Source organism: Cervus canadensis, chromosome 14, assembly GCF_019320065.1.
Source record: "Cervus canadensis isolate Bull #8, Minnesota chromosome 14, ASM1932006v1, whole genome shotgun sequence".
In the NCBI taxonomy this organism is placed as follows: Eukaryota; Metazoa; Chordata; class Mammalia; order Artiodactyla; family Cervidae; genus Cervus; species Cervus canadensis.
This window is the reverse complement of record NC_057399.1, coordinates 53,974,179-53,994,444: the sequence shown is the minus strand read 5'-3', so window position 1 is coordinate 53,994,444 and position 20,266 is coordinate 53,974,179. Positions and strand designations below refer to the sequence as shown.

Genomic DNA, 20,266 nt, shown 5'->3' with positions numbered 1-20,266 from the left:
TACTTTACATCCCAGAGCCAGGGTTGTTCTTCCCTTCTACTCCAATTTAGCAATTTGATGCCAGGCCCTTTGGACCTCATTATTACACAGTACTGATCAGCTTTGAAATGTTAAACTTCCAGACTCCACCATAAAACAGTTTTTCTGCTCTTTACTTAGCAACTTCAGTTTTCTTATCCCTCTGTCCTAATGCATCCATCCTGTTATTCTGAATCTTTGGATAGCTAGTAATTAGCAACCTCCTAAGACTTAGGTTAAGTGGCAGTTTTTGAATAGCAACCTCATTAAACATCCTCAGCCTAGCCAGATCCCATGCAATCTTCCTCTTCTGTTAAGTTGTGAATGAAAGATCTGGTTTTTAACTCAAGGTTTGAACATCAACAAACAGTTCTCTTTTATTACATGAATCATCATGTTAGTAAAATGCTCTTACTTCAACGTTTCTATTTATCTAGAAGCTAAAAAAACACTTTAGCTTAATACAAAATAAAATAAAAGAATATAAATAAAAAGGATTTGGACTTGAAAAAAAAAAGCTTGGATACTCAAAATGATACAGGAAAGCACACGTTGGCAGTCAAGGTTCTCACTTAACCCAGAAGGCCCTATAAATTCTTGACAGTCCCACAAAGAGAGGAAAGAGGTTACATTCTGTTCAAAAGAACTTTCTTGTATTTTGAAAGATCTTAGTTCTTTGAAAATTAATAGTCCTGAAATGATAACTTCTGTTTAGTTTGAGAAAGCCTGTTAAAGAGGTTAAAGAACCTTAGTTCTCTGACCGTTCTGATAAAGCATTGTTCCTGGGTTTTCAAAATTACAGCGATATAACTGATCATTTGTTTATTTGATGTTGTGTGTAAACTTGCTCTTCAGATTTAAGGAAAATAATATTCAAAGCAAGGTTTGAGGCTTCTGTTCATGGATTGCAACAACTAATGCGTGCCTTGTGGCTGCTGCTGCTGCTAAGTCGCGTCAGTCGTGTCCGACTCCGTGTGACCCCATAGACGGCAGCCCGCCAGGCTCCCCCGTCCCTGGGATTCTCCAGGCAAGAACACTGGAGTGGGTTGCCGTTGCCCTCTCCAATGCATGAAAGTGAAGTCGCTGAGTTGTGTCTGACCCTTCGTGACCCCATGGACTGCAGCCCACCAGGCTCCTCCATCCATGGAATTGTCCAGGCAAGGGTACTGGAGTGGGGTGCCATTGCCTTCTCCAGTGCCTTGTGGAACTATATGCATTTAATGGATTCTCTTGAAGATTAGGGTGACTCAGTTGATGTTCTTTAAAATACAACTGCTTTGGGTCATTTTACAAGATCGCCTCATTTCTTAATGTTTGTGTGTCTTTTACTTTATTACTTGTTCTATTTATATTTCCTTGTTTGTTGTGCCTCTTAAAAAGCTGTATATATGAAAATCTCACCAGTACTAATCCTTTTAGGCGTGAAGAAAAATTATCTGTAGAGAAAGTAAATAAATTCTTTATGAAGTAAATAAATTCAGGAAATACATTCAACCCAGTAAATGACTCGATTATCTACCTGATGTGATATATAATTTGCTCATTTTCCAGATGATCAAATTCAGGGTTGGAGAGATGATTTGCTCATGATCACATAGGTAGGAAGGGATGGAGTGATGACCCGAATATATTCCTCCTTTCTCCTGGCCCAGTGCTCCTGTAGGAGAAGACACAGAAGTGGAAGAGGGACTTATATTGCAGACATGATCAAGAAACAAAAAACAAAGTAAAACCATAGATTAGAAAGTATATCTAATGGCATCTTTGGTATTAGCAATGGATCCTCCTTAGGGCATTCTTCAAAGACTTAAAATATAGTTTAATAGGTAAAAAATAAATATACACTTTTTTTTAAAAAAGAAGTCTCTACTCTAATTGAGTGATAAAATATTGGAAAGGCTAACTATGGCCTAAAATGATGATATCCAGTGAGGACAAATTCACTGTTTCCCTAATCTTGTCCCAAGAACTCAAAGAGTTTATCTAGTATTAATTTGCTAGAGCTGCTATAATGAAGTACCAGAAACTGAGTTGCTTAAACACCAAGAGATTTGTTGAGATCTGTTTTCATGAAATAATGAGAATGATTGGTCCTTGGAGTTTAAAGAACCATTAATGTCATTGATGGTAAGAAGAGAAAAGACCTTTTTGGCTTTTGAAGCATTTGCAATACTGTATGTTCTTTTGAACTCACGGTTCTTGGGTCTAGATGTCTGAGATCAAGGTGTTAGTAGAGCTGGCTCCTTCTCTCTCCTAGCTTTTGGGGGTTTCCTGGCAGTCTTTGGTGTTCCTTGATTTCTGCTGCATCATCCCCATCTCTGCCTTCATCTTCACACCGCATTTTCCGTGTGTGTGGATGTCCGTGTCTGTGTTCATCTCCCCCATGGCTGATTCATGTCAATGTATGACAAAACCCACTACAATATTGTAAAGTAATTAGCCTCCAACTAATAAAAATAAATGAAAAAATAAATAAATAAATAAAATTTCTATTATTATTATTTTGGGGTTGTGCCAGTGGCATGCAGGATCTTAGTCTCCTGACCTGCTATTGAGCCTGTGTCCCCAGCAATGGAAGCCCAGAGTCCTAACCACAGAGTCCACCAATTCCCCACCCCACCCCTTTAAAAAAAAATAAGTAACAGTACCAATCATGCCGTATTAGGGAAACACACTGCTCTAGTATGACTTCATCTTAACTAATGACCTGACAGCTCTTTACTCTCATCCCTTTTCCACCTCCCTTCACCCATGGAAGAATGGGCTGGAGGGCTTAAAGAAAATGAGTGCTATACACAGAACCGTTTCCCTTTAGTTCACCAAGACTGAACCTGACCATCTTTTCCTTTAGGATAATTCCTCTCTGCTTCCCCTCACTCTCTTAAACTATTTAGACTCCTAACGAATTCACTCTTTTGTTCCTCAGAAATGCCCAGTCAAGATCACACTGGCTGAACCTCATTAGTGAGCCTTCATTATACTGAAAAAACTTTCAAGCCTTTTTAAACTCATGCCCCCTTTCTCCTAATGCTTGTGTCTTTTTAGTTGTGGATATTCTCTAGAGCTGAGAGGCTATCCATTAATAATAATTAGAATTGAGGGAGGGGACGTTAGTTGATCCTTTAGTATGAAGAGCAATATTGGTGGTATTGTCCATTTGATTTCTTGCCATTATTGATTATCGGAGTTATTATAAGAGAAATATATGCTAATGTTATCTAAGCCTAAATACTCATCTGACTGATCATTTTCTCAGTCTGTATGTGAGGTAAAAGATGGGTTTCATTTTTAAAAGTGTTTTTAACAAAACAAATATATTTTATAAATAACATAGGTCTTAAAATCTCCCCAAAAAATGTTTCAAAAAAACTCCCTCCTAAAGAATTATAGTTAAGATAGCCCAAGAACCAGAGTTTGCAGGGCATTAGGATTGAATCTTGGCATCTTATTAGTTTTTTTTTTTTTTTTAACAGATGTTGTATGGTTATTCAAAAGAACATACAGTATTGTAAAAGCTCTGAAAGCCAAAAAGGTCTATTGTTGTCTTACTATCAACAATATTAATGGTTCTTTAAAATCCATGGACCAATGATTTACATCATTTCATGAGAGCATACCTCTTATTATTCAAAGAAAATCTTATAATGGTTTATTAAAAAAAAAAAAAGTCCTAAAAACCATCACATGACCTACAGTAAGGTCATGAGACTAAGTCACGAAGCTTTTGGAAATTCTTCTCCAGCATTCTGACCTCCATCTGGCAGTGACATCATAATGTCCTCGCTAGTTACAGGACCTGCTGGGCAGCAGAAGGGAAACTCTGAGACAGAGTAGATCACTGGATAAATCACGTTGTTTTCCCAATGAATTTTATATTGTTTATTTTTTTATCTGGGGTTTTCACCCCAGAGATTAGTGGTATAGAGCCCCCTTATGAAGGTGAGTAAGCATTTAAAACTTTCACTCAAACAGCAGATAAGAAACTTGATCCATTAGCCTAGAAAATTGGTCCATGGCAATTTTTTAAAAAATTTAATTGAAGTATAATTGATTTACAATGCTGTGTTCATTTCTGCTCCACAGCAAAGTGACTCAGTTATACAAATATATTCTTTTTCATATTGTTTTCCATGATGGTTTATTATAGGATGTTGAATATGGTTCCCTGTGCTCTACAGAGGGAGCTTGTTGTTTATTCCTCCTGTATATAATAGTTCACATCTGCTAATTTGAAACTCCCAGTCCTTCCCCCTCCACCCCGGCCCCTTGGCAACCACAGATCTGTTCTCTGTGTCTGTTTCATAGACATGTTCATTTGTGTCGTATTTTAGATTCCACATACAATTGATATCATACGGTATTTGTCTTATTCTTTACTATTACAATCTCTAGGTTCATCCGTGTTGCTGCAAATGGCATTATTTCCTTCTTTTTTACGGCTAGTTAGTATTTCATTGTATGTGTATATATACACACACCATATCTTCTTTATTCATCTCTCAAACCACATTTAGGTCGTTTCCATGTCTTGGCTACTGTAAGTAGTGCGCTATGAGCATAGAGTCCATGTATCTTTTTGAATGAAAAGTTTCCTCTTGGTATATGCCCAGAAGTGGGATTGCTGGATCATATGGCAACTCTATTTTTAGTTTTTTGAGGAACTTCCATTCCGCCCTCCGTGGTGGCTGTATCAATTTCCATCCCCACCAATGGTATAGGAGAGTCCACTTTTCTCCATACCCTCTCCAACAGCCCATGGCAATTTTCTTCAGGGTGATATAAAGTGCATTGTTGGAACTATAACTTAGATTTTAAATCTCTGTCTCATATCCTTTGTGAAGAAAATGCAGTTTAAAAAAAGTAGTGAAAGAGAGCAACACATTTCTGATCTCTGGTCATGCTTTTTTTCAGAGCATGAGATGACGCCCATACCTGAGCTGCCTATGGCTGAAAATCCCCATACAATGGAAGAAGAAAATAAAGAGCATACTCCTGAGAAAACTGGTGATTCTTATAAAGATGTAAAAGAGTGTAAGTTTTCCAAGTTCATGGCAATACATATGCAAAAGATGATTAGACTGATTTGATTTATAAGCTCTAAAATTTCTATAATCATTTTATCTCCTATTTAAATTTTAATTTACCTTATAGACATTTTGATGTATGAAATGGCATTCTTATTTTCTTCAACTTTTTCCATGAAATATGAAGTTTAATAAGATTTGGTAACTGTCTATAATTCATATAGGATTTATCATAGCAGTGTGGTTATTTATTCACATTAGTAACAATTGAACTAATTCTGTGGTGAGATAAGCAAAATTTATTTGGAGATGTGTGTCAGTTTCCTAGGGCTTCTTGAAATAAAGTACCATGAACTAGGGGACTCAAAGCAAAAGAAATTTATTCTCTCACAGTTCTCACAGAAGCCAGAGATCCAAAATCAAATTTTTAGTCAAACCATACTTTCTCCAAAGCCTCTAGGGCGGTGGTCCCGAAACTTTTTGGCACTAAGGACCAGTTTCATGGTAGACAATATTTCCATGGATGGTGTGGAGGGGGATGGTTTCTGAATGACTCAAGCACATTACATTTATTATGCCTCCTCTGATCCAATAGGAGAGAGCTCAGGCAGTAATGTGAGCCATGGGCTGCGGCTGTAAATACAGATGAAGATTTGCTTGATCACTCACCTGCCACTCACGTCCTGCTGTGCTGCCCAGTTCCTAACAAGCCAGGGACGTGGCCCGGACTCTAGAAGACTATCTTCCCCCGCACCTCCCAGCTTCCGGTAGCCCCAGGAACTCCTTGGCTTGGAGCAGCAGAAGTCCAGTCTCTGCCTCTGTCTGCACAAGTTCTTCCTGTGTCTCCATGTCCAAGTTTCCCTCTTCTCAATAAGGACACTGTTTTTGTTTAGGAGCTCACCTACTCCCATGTGACTTCATCTTAACTAGTTAAATTGTCAATGACTCAAATTTTCAAATTAGGTCACATTCTGCAGTGCTGCAAGGTGAAGACTTCAACATAGCTTTTTGGGGCAAACAAAATTCAACCCTTAACAAGATGACTTTGAGATGTTTGGAAGGTCTGCTAAACTGCAACTTATTCACCTTTCTTCATACAAGCTTTCCATGTCCTTATAAGGTCCACCATTTTAAAATGTGAAAAGTTCGTAAAAAACTCCTGTTAAAAATTAAAAATAATTAAGATTAAATCTAACTATACTGGAATTTTTAATAATATTAGCCAAAGAAAAAATAGAAATACAATGAAGATATACATATATACATATATTCAAGTACTTTGAAAACTATAATTAGTATATAAGTTGTATTTCTATTCTTTCTTTGATGAATCACTATCCTCTTTTGTAGGTGAAAAAAATCCCTGATGCTCAGAGAGGTCAATCGCCAGGTTTCATAGCTACAAAGAAGCAGTGTCGGGAGTGGTGTCTAATCTATCCAACACAGGCTGTGTCTACTATGCATAGATTGCAAAGTGATGCAGTTGTTTCCTTTTCAGGATGTCTCTCTATTTTTAATTCCCAGAGATTAAATAAACCAAGAGCCTGATGATTACTTTGATTAAAAAATCTTTCTCACACACACACACAGACACTCATAACATAAATGGGACTAAAGAATTGTATTATGACATGCTTTTTCTCATTTAAGAACTCTGGAGTTTTTTTCATGTATACCTCAATTATTTTTAATGGATTTATAGTATTCCATGAAATGATTTACCATAATTAATCCACTGTCTTATTAAAGAATTAGATTATATGCAGTTTTTTCTCTTATACATTGTTCTCATGTATACTTGAGTGTATCTCTCTTTGGATAGATACCAAGTACTGAAATTTCTGAATCAAGGATAAATCTTTTAAAATATTGATAAGTAATACCAAATTGTACTCTAAAACACATCTATCAAGAATGCTCCACAATGTCACATATACTGAATAACGTTAATCATGTTTTGTGAATAAGTGAGAATTTTCATTACTGTTTTAATTTGCACTCTGATTACTTGTGAAGCTGAGAATGTTTCTTTATATTTGTTGGGCATTTTTATTTCTACTTTTGTGATTTTCCTGTTCATATCCTTGGCCCATTTTTTCTATTAGATTGTATTTTCATTTATTTGTAGGGGCTCTTTTTTATATTTAGTATATTCAATCTTTTCTCTATGGTAAAAGTAACAAGTATTTTCTCCCAGGCTGTCACTCACCTTTAAACCTGTTTAAGTATTCCAATCACAGAGAAAATTTAAAATTTTCTAAGATCTATTCTTGATTAATCAATTTCTTTACAACTTCTTCATATTGTATCTTATTTAGGTAAGCCTTATCCAATCCAATATATTAAATTATTTTCCAATTTTTTGAATAACTTCATATTTTTATTAAAACTCTTAGGTCTTAAATTCAATTATTTTTGTATATGGTATAAAATAGTCATAAAACTTTACATTTTTTGAAGAGGATTGCCAGTTGTCTAACACTAATTCCCTACTGATATGAAACTCACATTTAATATAATCTAAATTCCACTTGAAATTGGGTCAATTGTTATTAATACCTTTTCATTGTTTCCTTGATCTGTCATTCCCTGCAAAGGTCCACAATGTTTTAGTTTTTATACTCTAATAACTCACAGCATTAAATATTGACCTCCTATGATTTTCTTCTATTTCTCCATTGATCTACCTCAGAAATTTTTCAAAATTAGTGACTGTGTGTGTGTGTGTCTGTGTGTTGGGGGAAATGAATATATATGTATATACTAAACACACATACACATTCACGTGTGTAAAATTTTCTGTCATTTCATGAGATTTTGGAAAGAGGAGATCTGTGTATGTATGTTCAGTCTGGCATCTTGATCCATTTTACTTTGACTCTAATTGGATAGATACATCCATTAATTTTAAATTACAACCAGCCTCACTGACAACTCTTTCAGAGCAGGATTCATTATGCGCATATGTAAATGTGAATCCATTTGAGAGATCGTGATTGTTATTGAAATATGTGCTTTTTAAGCTGAACTATTACAGTCTAGCAGAAGGTTCAAGGGCAAGTGAATGCTTCTTACTTGGCTAAAATTTAACAATGTTAATGCAAACAGTAATGATATTCAGTTCAGTTCAGTTCAGTTCAGTTGCTCAGTGGTGACAGACTCTTTGCGACCCCATGAACCGCAGCACGCCAGGCCTCCCTGTCCATCACAAACTCCCGGAGTTTACTCAAACTCATGCCCATCGAGTCGGTGATGCCATCCAGCCATCTTACACAACTACAAACCTCCTTCAGCACCCATCATGCACTTGTATATATTTTTTGTAATTTCCTTAATAGTTTCTTTTCAGAAAGAATCATTTAGCATAAGGATGCTAGTTTGGTTTTTTCCCCCATGAATTTTATTTTTGACCCTTGCCCCACTTGTTATTTCATAGCTGAAGAATGTCTCAAATACTTTATTATTCTTTTTTTTAAATTAGTGTATATGTTTTAGGAAAAAATTCAGATGAGGAAAAATGTGAAAGGAACAAGAAGTGACTTACCTAGCTGCTGAAAAGTTTTGATCTTATGTTTTCAGATGTCTTCACAACACAAAATCCAAATGGCACACAGTCTGAAATATCCGTGAGAGCAACAACCGATCTGAATTTTTCTCTGAGAAACTGTAAGTACTGAAAGGCAGCACTGCAAATAGGAAAAACGCTTAAAGCAAGACTTCAAAGTAGCCCTGCAGACTGTTGGGTAGGAAAAAGGTCTTGGTGGAGCTAATATCATCAGGGAGCCTTAATTCGTGAAAGAAGGAGACTCCACCATAGCCATTGCACTGGTAAATTCAGAAAGCAGAAATGTTTTTACATTTCTTAGTCTCATATTTTTGGTTTGAGTAGAAAGAAAAAGAAAATAACAAAATTTAGGACTCCAGAAAATTGTTTTTTTCTTAAACCCACATTTTTACTTCTTTCTACTTTGTGCTTTCTGCTTCAAATATTATTTCTTTTTTGCATCTTTTTACCAAGTATAACTATGGATAGAGGAAATGACGAAATGTTGTCAGCATGTCACTTTGGAGGCAATTAAAACTCTCTAAAGTCTACATACCACATCCCTCACCTTAAAGCGTCAACAGCTCATATCTATGAAACCCAAGAAGACAAGGGAAAGAGGATGAAAGTAAATAGGGCAAGAGAGAATGTTTCTGATTATGACAATATTTAATATTAGGAAAAACCAGACTCAGCAATGCCTAATAATTAATAAAACTTCTTGACAATAATGGAACATTTTGAGCAATTCCAAAACTTGAAACATAAATATGACATAGGGACATTTCAAGGGCACACATTAATTTAGACAGATCTCTCATGGGAATTTTGTTTGCATATAGCAGACAACATCTTGAACTGTTTCTTCAACAGGCCAGGTACCTAAAATTCCCTTTAGGAGATGGATTATCAATGACCACATGACCCATGGAAGAGATTTCAAAACCCTAACTTCTCTTCCCACAATTCAGGTGCCCAGAGGATTGTCAAGGTTGGGTTGGGATAAGAAATTTTTGCCATTTTCACTGGGGCTCTAACAGAGAGTTGTTGAGTGGTGGGGACATTCTGGAGGAGCACGCTCCCCAAGGAGATGGGAATCTCCAGAATAATTTTGACTAATTATTCTTCTAGTCCCTAAAATGATGAGAACACGGCAGTAGTGAGGCAATCCATACATGTTTCTCCCAAATCAAGTGGGGGTTGCAAAGCAGAATTTAAGGATCACATCCCAGTCATTCCAGCCCTGCCTGGGTCCATGTCAACTCTGCTAATGGATTAATTTTTTCCATCCTTTCTTTCCAACAAGTTACCTATAATAATGTTGTCGGTAGGCTCAGTAGAAATCTCCCTAGGGTGGGATTGCCTGTAATTCATATGGCACTTCATCCATTCCTGTCTGCAGCAAAGTTAACTGAAATTGCCAACTTCATAGGGAAAAAAATGGTCCTCCAGTCACAAAGTGAAAAGTAAAAGTGAAAGCCGCTCAGTCATGTCTGACTCTTTGTGACCCCAGGGACTATACAGTCCATGGAATTCTCCATGCCAGAATACTGAAGTGGGAAGCCTTTCCCTTCTCCAGGTCATCTTCCTGACCCAGGAATCGAACTGGAGTCTCCTGCATTGCAGGCAGATTCTTTACCAGCTGAGCTACCAGGGAAGCCCTACAGTCACAACTTCTCCCAAATTGACTCTTACATACCTCCAGATGGACGCATTATAGACTGAGATATAGCCTTAATCAGGCCTGGAAATCCTTGATCTGTAACCCCAAGTTTTAACTGCCCAAACTGATTTGAGTGGTTAACATGCATATGTTTCCAGCTTACCAGGCCACTGCTGTTACCTCCCTCTTTCATGTCATCACACTGAACCAGCAGCCAAGTTGTCCTAGGTTGATAGTATTTCTTCAAAGCCTGTGCAGGAAACCACGTGAAGTCAGTGTACCTCACCCAACAGAGCTTCCTGAGTGCCAGAGGAAGCCTGTAGCCCCATGCTCCCAGTCTTTCCTTTCTCACAAATTATAGGCATATTAATCCCACCTCAGGCAGCCTCTTAGACAAACGTCATTCTTCAACGGCTGCTGCTTTTCCCTCCTTTAAGGTATCTCAGGAAAATGTCACCATCTTTCTCTTTGGTTTTGTTGTTGTTGTTATTGTTGTTTTTCTCTCTCCTTTTCTTTGTTCTATTTTTTAGCTTAAAAAATACCTAATTAAAAAAAAATACCTAATTACAAATGTTGAGTCAATATTTTTATATGCTGATAATCCATTATGCCTTTTCCTAGATAAACTCTTCAATGAAACAACTACGGTGCCACCTCCTGAAGTAGTCAGCCATGAAGAAAGTAAAGAACCTTTTGGAAAAACTACTCACAGTATTAAACTTACAGCATTGTAGTCAGACCTGGAGCATGTCATTATATGACTTAAAAATTTAACTTTCATTACTCTGAGTATTTCATAAAGTGATAACATACTTAAGGAATTCATACTACTACAATTTAAAATCACTCTAAAATCTTTTAAATGGTAAAAATCTGGGGATCAATTTTCAGATTTACCTGACAAAGACAGGAAATGAACTCTTTTCAAAATACAACCTGGGTTGTAGTAAAATGTATTAGTTATATTTATATTAAATATATTTAAACAAAATATCATGTGTGTATAGATATACATTTATATAAATATATTTAATACGTTTTAATATAATTTTTTAAATTGTAGTAATAATTTTAACAATCACATACTTGATAAACTTAACTCTGCTTAGAGTTGATTTTTAGCATTTCCTAAGAATATTAGTGGAGAGTTCAGTGTGAGAGTTTACAAAATCAAAATTATCATTTTACTTTACTGACAGTATTGTTTCTTATAACATACTTGTGAAATCATAACAACTCAGACGGCTTTTCTCTAAGGTCTTGAAAGAGGAGTGGTCTAATTGAAGACAGTGAACTGTCGTTACATGACATGTTGTTACACGATGTTACTTGTCGTTATATTCTCCAGTTCATACAATCCAAGTCTATTTCTCATGATTCCTTTAATATGGTTATTCACTTTCTTGAATAACCATATTAGAGTAATATTTAAAAGTAGAAATTTAGCTTTGCACAGTGGCAGTATCGTAGCCAATGAGGTTTATCTGAGGCACAATTATTGCTAATTAAAAAAAAAAGTAGAAATTTATTTTATCATCCTGGTATGCCCCTTAAATACCATCAGTAACTTACTGCTAGGTTTGGGGTCATATTCTAAATTCTTAACCAGGCATTCAAGTCTGAAGTGATCTGACCATTGAAGAACTTGCCAGTCTCGTTTCTGGTCACATTCCCCACCCATGTTCTCCACACCAGACTACCTGAACCTGCTCATAACACCTGCGTTTGCTCACAGTGGATGGACCTCTCTCTCACATAGTTTATCTGGCAAACAATTCCTAGTCCTCGGAGCCTTTATGAGAGCTTGGCGTCCCTTGCGAAGTGTTTCCGGCTTTTGAAAGTGATTTAGATCCTTCTGTGCATACCACCTGTGCGTTGCTATGAAAGCCCTCATCCTCCTGCAATGTGATGAACAGTGATTCTTGTCTGTCTGCCTCTCAAAGTAAGAGTGTGCTCCTTAAACATAAGACCTGTATCTTGTTCATTTCTGTAACTTTAATGCCACCCACAGGGTCTGGCAATGACAGGAACTCAAGGTGTAACTGTTACATGACTAGACTAACATAAAAAAATGAACAGTCTGTCAAAATTTTACTAACGTCAAATTGCCTTATTTTGTTATCCTATTCTATTTTGTTTTTTAAACAGAAGGAACCCAGAGTCCAAATGAGCCTGCATTTTGGACAATGTTAGCTAAAGGTAAACTCATAGTAGTTAGGTAGCTGGGAAAATGTTTTGGTTTTCTAAAGTCTTCTGTAAGAAAGCCAAGATCAGTGTAAATTTTTCTAATACTAAGAATTAATAAGTCAACATTTTGCTGCCATCATCACGTGTAATAGCAAATGCAACACAGACCCAGAAAGTTGATCAAGTGTCACACATTTTCTGATCCTCTCACCAAGTTTCGTTCTTCTACAAATGTTACAATCTAGCCATTTAATTTCTTTATTATGATTAAAAATTTTAAATAAGGCTCTTGCTCAATAGTATCCCTCTTTGTATTTGGAGCAGTATGTGTATAAGCACATGGGGATGCATGAATGAATGCAAAGTATATATCAAAATATATGCATGCACAGAAGTAACATGTAAATCATAAATGTACATGCCTGCATATATAGATCACACACATAGCATTTGTATGTATGCATGTATACACATAACATGTATATTATCAATAAATGCATACATGCATAATTCATGAATCACATACATATGTGCATGCATTATGTGAATTATATGCCATATTTGATGGATCCTCATTTGCAGATTCTGTATTTGTAAATTTACCTACATTTAAAATTTCTTTGGAACTCTTCAAATCAATACTTGCAGATCTTTCACAGTCACTGATGGACACACAGAGAGTAGCAAAAAAAAATTTAATTGCCTGAAGCTCTTGTTCCCAGCTGAAGTATAACAAAGGCCTTCTTTTTTTAGCTCTCATGCTATAAACAAAAATATCTTTTCTTGTGGTCTGTTTAGTGTAAGGTGTTTTGCATTTTTGTGCTTTCAGCTGGCAATTTTGCTATTTCAGATGCCCTCCAAGTATAGTATTACAATGCTGTTTGGTTCCTAAACACGAGAAAGCTGTTACGTACCTAAGGAAGAAAAATGTGTGTGTTATATAAGCTTCATACAGGTGTGAGTTATAATGCTATTGATTGTGAGCTCAGTGTTAATGAATCAGACTGTAACCTACCAGGCTGCTCTGTCTATGGGATTTCCCAGGCAAGAATACTGGAGTGGGTTTCCATTCCCTTCTCCAGAAGATCTTCCCACCCCAGGGATGGAATCTGGGTCTCCCTCATTGCAGGTGGATTCTTTACCTCCTGAGCCTCAGGGAAGTATAATCAATTAGTCATATATACTAAATAAAGTGTCTCTAAACAGAAACATACATAAAACAAGGTTACTGGGTCAAAAACAAGGTTATATGACCAGAGGCTCATAAGAACCTAACCCTGTATTTCCCTTAGGAATGATGATGGTTCAGTATTCACTTAATTCAGTGCTTACATGACTTAACTACCATGACTACCATGAAAAATGAGAATGAACTGTATATAGTATACACACACATCTACACACACAATAATTTTAGTAAGTGAATTTTGTTTACCGTAACACCAATTTATTGTTTTAACAGCTATAAATGCAACCACCAGTGAGGACAACCAACGAGATCAATTTTTTCACCCAATTCCAAGTAAGAGCAAAATACTTCAATTAAATGGATACATAAATACTTGCACACATTTTAGTGTCTACCTGGTGGTACTGTTTTCCTCAGTAAGGTGTGGTATATGTAAGAGATTAGTATGGTGACTGACGTTATACTAGAGAGGACATTTACAGTTTTAGGAAAGTTATGGTTTCTAAACAGTGTTCTCAATGACAAATTGCAAATATTTCCATCTTCCTGTTGGGTAACTTCTAGTCCTGGAAGTAAATAGAAACAGTAAACTACATGGAGTTGTAGGCAAATGAACAATACATAGGATGCAGTATTTTTTAATTGACAGACTTTTTTAGAGCAGTTTTAGGTTACAGAAAAATTGAGTAGAAAGTAAAGAGTTCTCATATATTCTACCCACTTAGTTTTCCTTGTTATTAACATCTTCCATTGGTATGGTGCATTTTTTTTAATAATTGATGAACCAATATTGATACATTGTTATTAACTAAACTTCACAGTTTACATTAGAGTTCATTCTTTCAGTTGTACAATTCTACAGGATCTTGTGTCCACCATTACAACCATACAGAGTAGCTCCATCGCCCTAAATTTCCTATGATCTACCTAGCCATTTTCCCCTTCCCCAACCCTGATCTTTCTGTTGTCTCTATGGTTTGGCCTTTTCCAGAAGGTCAAATAGTTGGAAACATACATGTATTCTTTTCAGAGTGGCTTCTTTGGCTTAGTACTCTGCATTTAGGTTTCTTCTGTGTCTTTTTGTGACTAGATAGTTTACTACTTTTCATCACTGAATAATATTCCAGTATATGGATGTACTGGTATGTTTATCCATTCACCTATTGCAGGACATCTTGACTGTTTCCAAGTTTTGGCAATAATGAATAAAGCTGCTATAAACATTCATGTGTAGGTTTTTGTGTGGTCATAAGTTTTCAGCTCATTCGGGTAAATACCAAGGATTGTGATTGCTGAATCATGGGGTAAGACTATATGCAGATTTGTAAGAAACTACCAAATGGTCTTCCAAAGTGGCTGTACCATTCTATATTCCCACCACCAACAAATGAGAGAATTCCTGGTTCTGAATGTAGTTTTCATTAATGGATTGATTTTATTTATATGAATAAAAGAACTCCTGACTTTGATGGAAAATTTCATAACAAGCATCATATTAATTTTCCCCAAACCTCTGTCCTATGTAAATACATTGAAAAAGAAATAGCATCTGGTGATACACGTAGGGCCTACCACCTTAATTCTGTGCTGGGTTATTTGACACTTAATGCCACTTGCTTTTCAGTGAGTCAAGAAAATGGCATCAGTCTTCTTTATTTAGAAAAGTGATAACCAGTAATGACAATGTTCTAGAAATATTTTGTCTTTTCAAGTAATGAAAGTGAGCATGATCGATTTTCTATTGCGTATTGAGCACGTACTACACTTTACATATGTTATTATGTCAATCCTCAGAGCAATTCCATGAAAGCTGGTATTATCTCCATTTTACAGATGAGGAAACTGTGGCTTAGAGGGGGAAAAAAAACTGTCCCAACTTGTAATTAGCTTTTCTATAATTTCCAATGGTTAGGAATTTCAAACCCTTCTTTAGTTTTGACCATCATCTTGATAAACAAATGTACTATAAGCACACCTCTTCACAAAAACCCTTTTAATTCAGGAGCACAGCCCATTTTAATATAATTTATTTCCAAAATAATCTGCCTCAAAGTCAAGGTATCAGTCATTCACAACTATATACATTTCTCTCCCCTTGGCCTAGGATTGCACATGGACAATTTTAATTTTTTTAATATAAGAGAGTACACACATAGGAATTTGTCATTGCTTAGTACCAAAACATCATTACCTGAAAAAAGTCATGAAAAATCATTGGAACTTTTGGGTGAAAAGATGTTGGGGGAGAGGGGACAAATAGCAACATGATCATTTAAAGTCACCATTACATGCCTATTAAGTCAGACATATATTCAGGAAGATATAAAATTTGGCAGTAAATATATATATTTATTCTTTAGTAAAAAGACACTTGATGTTTCTGGATCCAGATGTGATTTTAATTATATATTTTAGAAAGTTAGCTAAGTTTCCATTTCTTTCACATCAAATACACTAGATTTGATCACAGTAATAAAAAGACAAATTTAGTTCTTAAGCCTTGTGGAGGAAGCACTGTAGTACATCATCCTTTTAACTTAAAAGAAAAATCAACTCCTGCCAACAAGAGAAATGCATATTTCTCTCCTGAAGGACTGATCCCATGTGTGTAATTTCATCACATTTTTAATAGTAATCTCTTCCGAGTCTTGGATTGGTTTTTAATTATACAAGGAGGAAGGCTGATACATGTTTTAACATCTGGTCCCCTGGATTTGATACCAGATTTTGCCACTTACTAGCTGTGTGCCGAGGGCAAACCCGTAAACTTCTGTGATCCTGGAAAATGGAGTGAGGGTCAGCTCCTCCAAGATTGCTGTGAAGGGGAAAGGTAAAAAAAAAAAAAAGTTGAGAGTCTTTGTCCATAGGAAGCGCCGATAGCCTTGTCCTTTGCATCGCAGGAAGGTAGAGGGAAGTATGCAGTGATCTCTTCAGTTGCATTGTGATCCTTATTCCTCCAGAAAAGCTTGCTGAACACAGTCACTCTTTCCCACTGCGTTTTCTTTCTTTCCTCTCAGACTCCGATGTGAACGCCACAGGGGAAGACAACACGGCAAGAATACAGGAAGCCAAGTTAAAACTAATGCTGGGCATCTCACTGATGACCCTCTTCCTCTTTGTGGTCCTCTTGGCGATCTGTAGTGCCATGCTATACAAAATGAAGATGATGAAGTAAGTCTAACACAGACCTCCGGAGCCTTTAAAACACGACAGGAAACTCCCACTCTCCTTTCCTCAGTAGAGGGCTGGGCAAACATGACTCCCAAGTGTATAAGGTATTCAGTTTGGCTCCCTTGCCTCTATTTGGAACGAACCATGGAGCTGTCTCTCAGGGAGTATCCCACTTGAACTTGTCCTCAATATTTTATATAATCATCTAGAGATAGAAACAACCCTAGTCAATTGGGAAGGTGATAGAGAAGCTAATGCATTCTTTTTCAATAGCCTTGAAACAAAAGGGATTATGAACTCTGTTCTAAATAGTACATCTGTGTAGGGTCTAACATTTTTCATTCATTTATCTAGTGTAATAATAAACAGACAATATATTGGACAGAATTCATATATTATTTTAAGATGCTTTTCTAAGTCAAGCTGCAAACACACACAAAAACAGTTCTTGATGTATGCTTCTGTTTTCAGATATAAACAAGCATGTCAGACTGGTGAATACTCCGTCAACCCAGAACTGGCCACCCTATCTTACTTTCATCCATCAGAAGGCGTATCAGACACATCGTTTTCTAAGAGTGCTGAGAGCAGCACGTTTTGGGGCACCACTTCTTCAGAATTAAAGAAATCAGACACAAGGTCAAAATCTAGGATGACAGACATGACTTCCACGGCCTCAGAGGAGAATGAGGAGTCAGACATGATTCAGAGTGAGGAGCCCAGCGAGGAGCCCACAGATGATTAGACAACTGTCATATTTTTGTCATAAAAAATATCTTTGTGATGTTCATAGTATAATTTGGAAACTCTGCTGAGACCAAATTTTCCAGTGTCTTCAAAGGAGGGCATATTCAATAAAATTCTCTCAGCTATTAAAAACTATTTAATGGAAAAAATATAAGGAAATAAGGATGAAAAAATTCATCAAGTAAAAATTGATCCTGGAAAGTGACTTATGCAAAGTATTCATTCTAGGCTGGCTCTTTTTAAAATATGAGTATTTCATTTTTTTACTTACCTGTGGGCATTTTAGGGAATTTTGGGGCAAACACTTCTATGCCCCTCCCCACCACGAAAGCAAAAAGAACATACCCATTGGTGCTTACTGGCAAAACAGGTGTGCCGTATCAAGAGACAAAACTAGTATTAGAGACTCCTGGCATTCTTCAATTGTTTCAAAATCAGGGTGCTCTCATGGGACTGTAAGATTTAGGGGAAAATATTTTTTCCATTTTTAAAGTATCCATAACCATTTGAGATATCATTGTTTTCCAGAAGAAGAGAAAGGAAGGAGGGATTCCAGCATCTAATTTCCTAGAGGGGGATTTATGGGTCCTGAATACTTTAGGGCTAAGGCCTCTTCCTTTTCTCTCCCCACCAAGCACCCATGCTTGGTATGTGGTATTGGGGGCAGGGAAAGCATTTCAAAGACTAATTTATGTTATCAGTGACTTATGAAACTATCTATCCTAGTAGTATTTCAGTTTACAGAGAAGACCAATGGAATAGGGATACTGTTTCCCTTTTAGGAGTGTTTCAACTGGAAGGATTTTAGAGACATGTTATCAGATCCTTTGTGGATATGTGTGGATGATGGGGAGGGAAAGAACTGGGGTGGTGTCATTGTCCTCCTAAATTCTCACCTACTTTATGCTACACACTTTGATACATTATATCACATAGAGTTCTACCACCCTATGCAAGACAAGTTTATTTGACTGACCAAGAAAGGAGAACTTGGGTTAAGTTGGATACCTTGCCTAAGACCACCTGCTAGAAAGAGGCAAAGTTTAGATGTGCTTTGACACTGAGGTTCTCTCCCTGATCTATGAAGGTTAACAGTAAGACTTGTAGTAAAAGTCAAAGGGTGTTTAGAAGCAAGGTAGGCATCCACAAGGCAGGAGATTCCTTAACCCAAATGTCCTTTCAGCTCTTGGGAGATTGTTTTCCCTAAATGTAGGTTAGGTCTCTATGAACCTCCTTCCCTATAGAAGACAGACGCACACACACACACACTACACTCACCTGCCACTACCCTACCATCCATTCTCAGAATCATCCTTCTCTCCCCCATTTCCTCCCCTGACGTCAGCTCTAGCCTGCCCATTGGCTGGAAAAGCTACGAAGCACCGCCTCCAAGCAGCCACAGACTATATAAGGCTGTACTCTGGCGGGAGAAGTAGTAGCAGGCCGGGTGTTCGCCTTTTCCCGGTCCTGTCGCCGCAGCAGTGCAGGCGGGTTTTCGGAGCCAGGTGAGGTGAACCTCGAGCAGTAGCCCATGCTACGCTCCGTGGGTTACTTTTGCCAGGCCCAGGGGTTGGTGCCAGGGTTTGTACTGCCGGTTGAGGCACCAGGAAATGCGGTGGGAATTGAGTGAGGCAGGTAGCTGCAACAGCTTGGAGGTGCTCGGGATGCACGGGAGCCATGGTGAATTCATAGGTGAGAAAGGGCTCGTGGGAAGAAGGTCACGTGGGTTTGGGGAAGGGTTGGCTACCAACCGTTCCCACCTTCTCCCTCCACCAACCCTTGGAAGAACCCGGGAGTTTTCTTGATTGGAAATAGGTGTAAGGGTTACTTTTGTCTTCAGTACTAAAGTACTGCAGCTTGAGAAAGTGAATCAATATAGCATTACTATGCCTAACATAGTATGGTAAATTTACTATGGTAAAGAATCTGCCTGTGATGCAGGAGACCTGGTCCATCCCTGGGTCGGGGAAGATCCCTGGGAGAAGGGAATCGCAACCCACTCAAGTATTGTTGCCTGGGAAATTCCATGGATACAGGAGTCTGGTGTGTTACAGTCCATGGAGTTGCAAAGAGTCTAACACGACTGAGTGAATTTCACTTTTCATGGCTAAAATGCACCCACCCCCCAAAAAAAACAAAAAAACAAAATTGGTTCCTCATCCTCCGTTGACATAACTTGTGGATACCTTTGTAGGTATCATTTTAAAATGCAGTCAATGTACTGGGGCAGTGGGCCTGAAGAATGTCTGATGGTCCTTACTGATGTCACTTTCTTCTCCCCTCTCCCCCAGTCTAGATGTGAGGAGAGAGTCCTATAGCCCAGACTGATGTGTATGTGTGTTGGGAGGGGGCATGTCTTCTCATTTGCCCCCTGCTGACCCTCCAAGCCACTATTAAACCTGGAATTCCTATACAGGTTGTCTAGACCTCTGATCTGTTTGTTTCCTCTTAAAGGACATAGTAATACCAGTTCCTTTAAAACTTGTTTCTCCCCCTATTCAGAAACAGCCCTGCGTTTCCCTTCTCTGATGCTCTTAACCTGCCCCTTCCCCAGCTCTCCAAGAGGGCTGTTTACCACCACATAGCTACTTAAGGGCAATTCCTATAGAGCGGCTGTTCTGGGAAACAAGGACTTTGCCTTGGGACGAGGAACCAAGTAGTTAAGAATCTCCATGAGTAAAATTTCCCAGCATCGCACTCTAGGATCCGGAGAATAAGACCTA

General features: G+C 37.6%; 1 protein-coding gene and 1 pseudogene across 1 annotated transcript in view; both read left to right on the top strand.

Moving 5' to 3' along the window:
* EQTN (equatorin) overlaps positions 1-17,761 on the top strand; it is a 76,497-nt gene extending 58,736 nt beyond the window's left edge. Inside the window, exons 2-8 of the mRNA XM_043486435.1 lie at positions 4,930-5,049; positions 8,622-8,708; positions 10,871-10,930; positions 12,398-12,448; positions 13,899-13,958; positions 16,643-16,796; positions 17,268-17,761. Coding sequence (XP_043342370.1) covers positions 4,938-5,049; positions 8,622-8,708; positions 10,871-10,930; positions 12,398-12,448; positions 13,899-13,958; positions 16,643-16,796; positions 17,268-17,541 — 798 coding nt within the window. The 5' untranslated portion in view covers positions 4,930-4,937 and the 3' untranslated portion in view covers positions 17,542-17,761. The remainder of the gene's footprint in view (positions 1-4,929; positions 5,050-8,621; positions 8,709-10,870; positions 10,931-12,397; positions 12,449-13,898; positions 13,959-16,642; positions 16,797-17,267) is intronic.
* LOC122453414 lies at positions 11,694-11,869 on the top strand (annotated as a pseudogene).
* Positions 17,762-20,266: the final 2,505 nt, after the last annotated feature.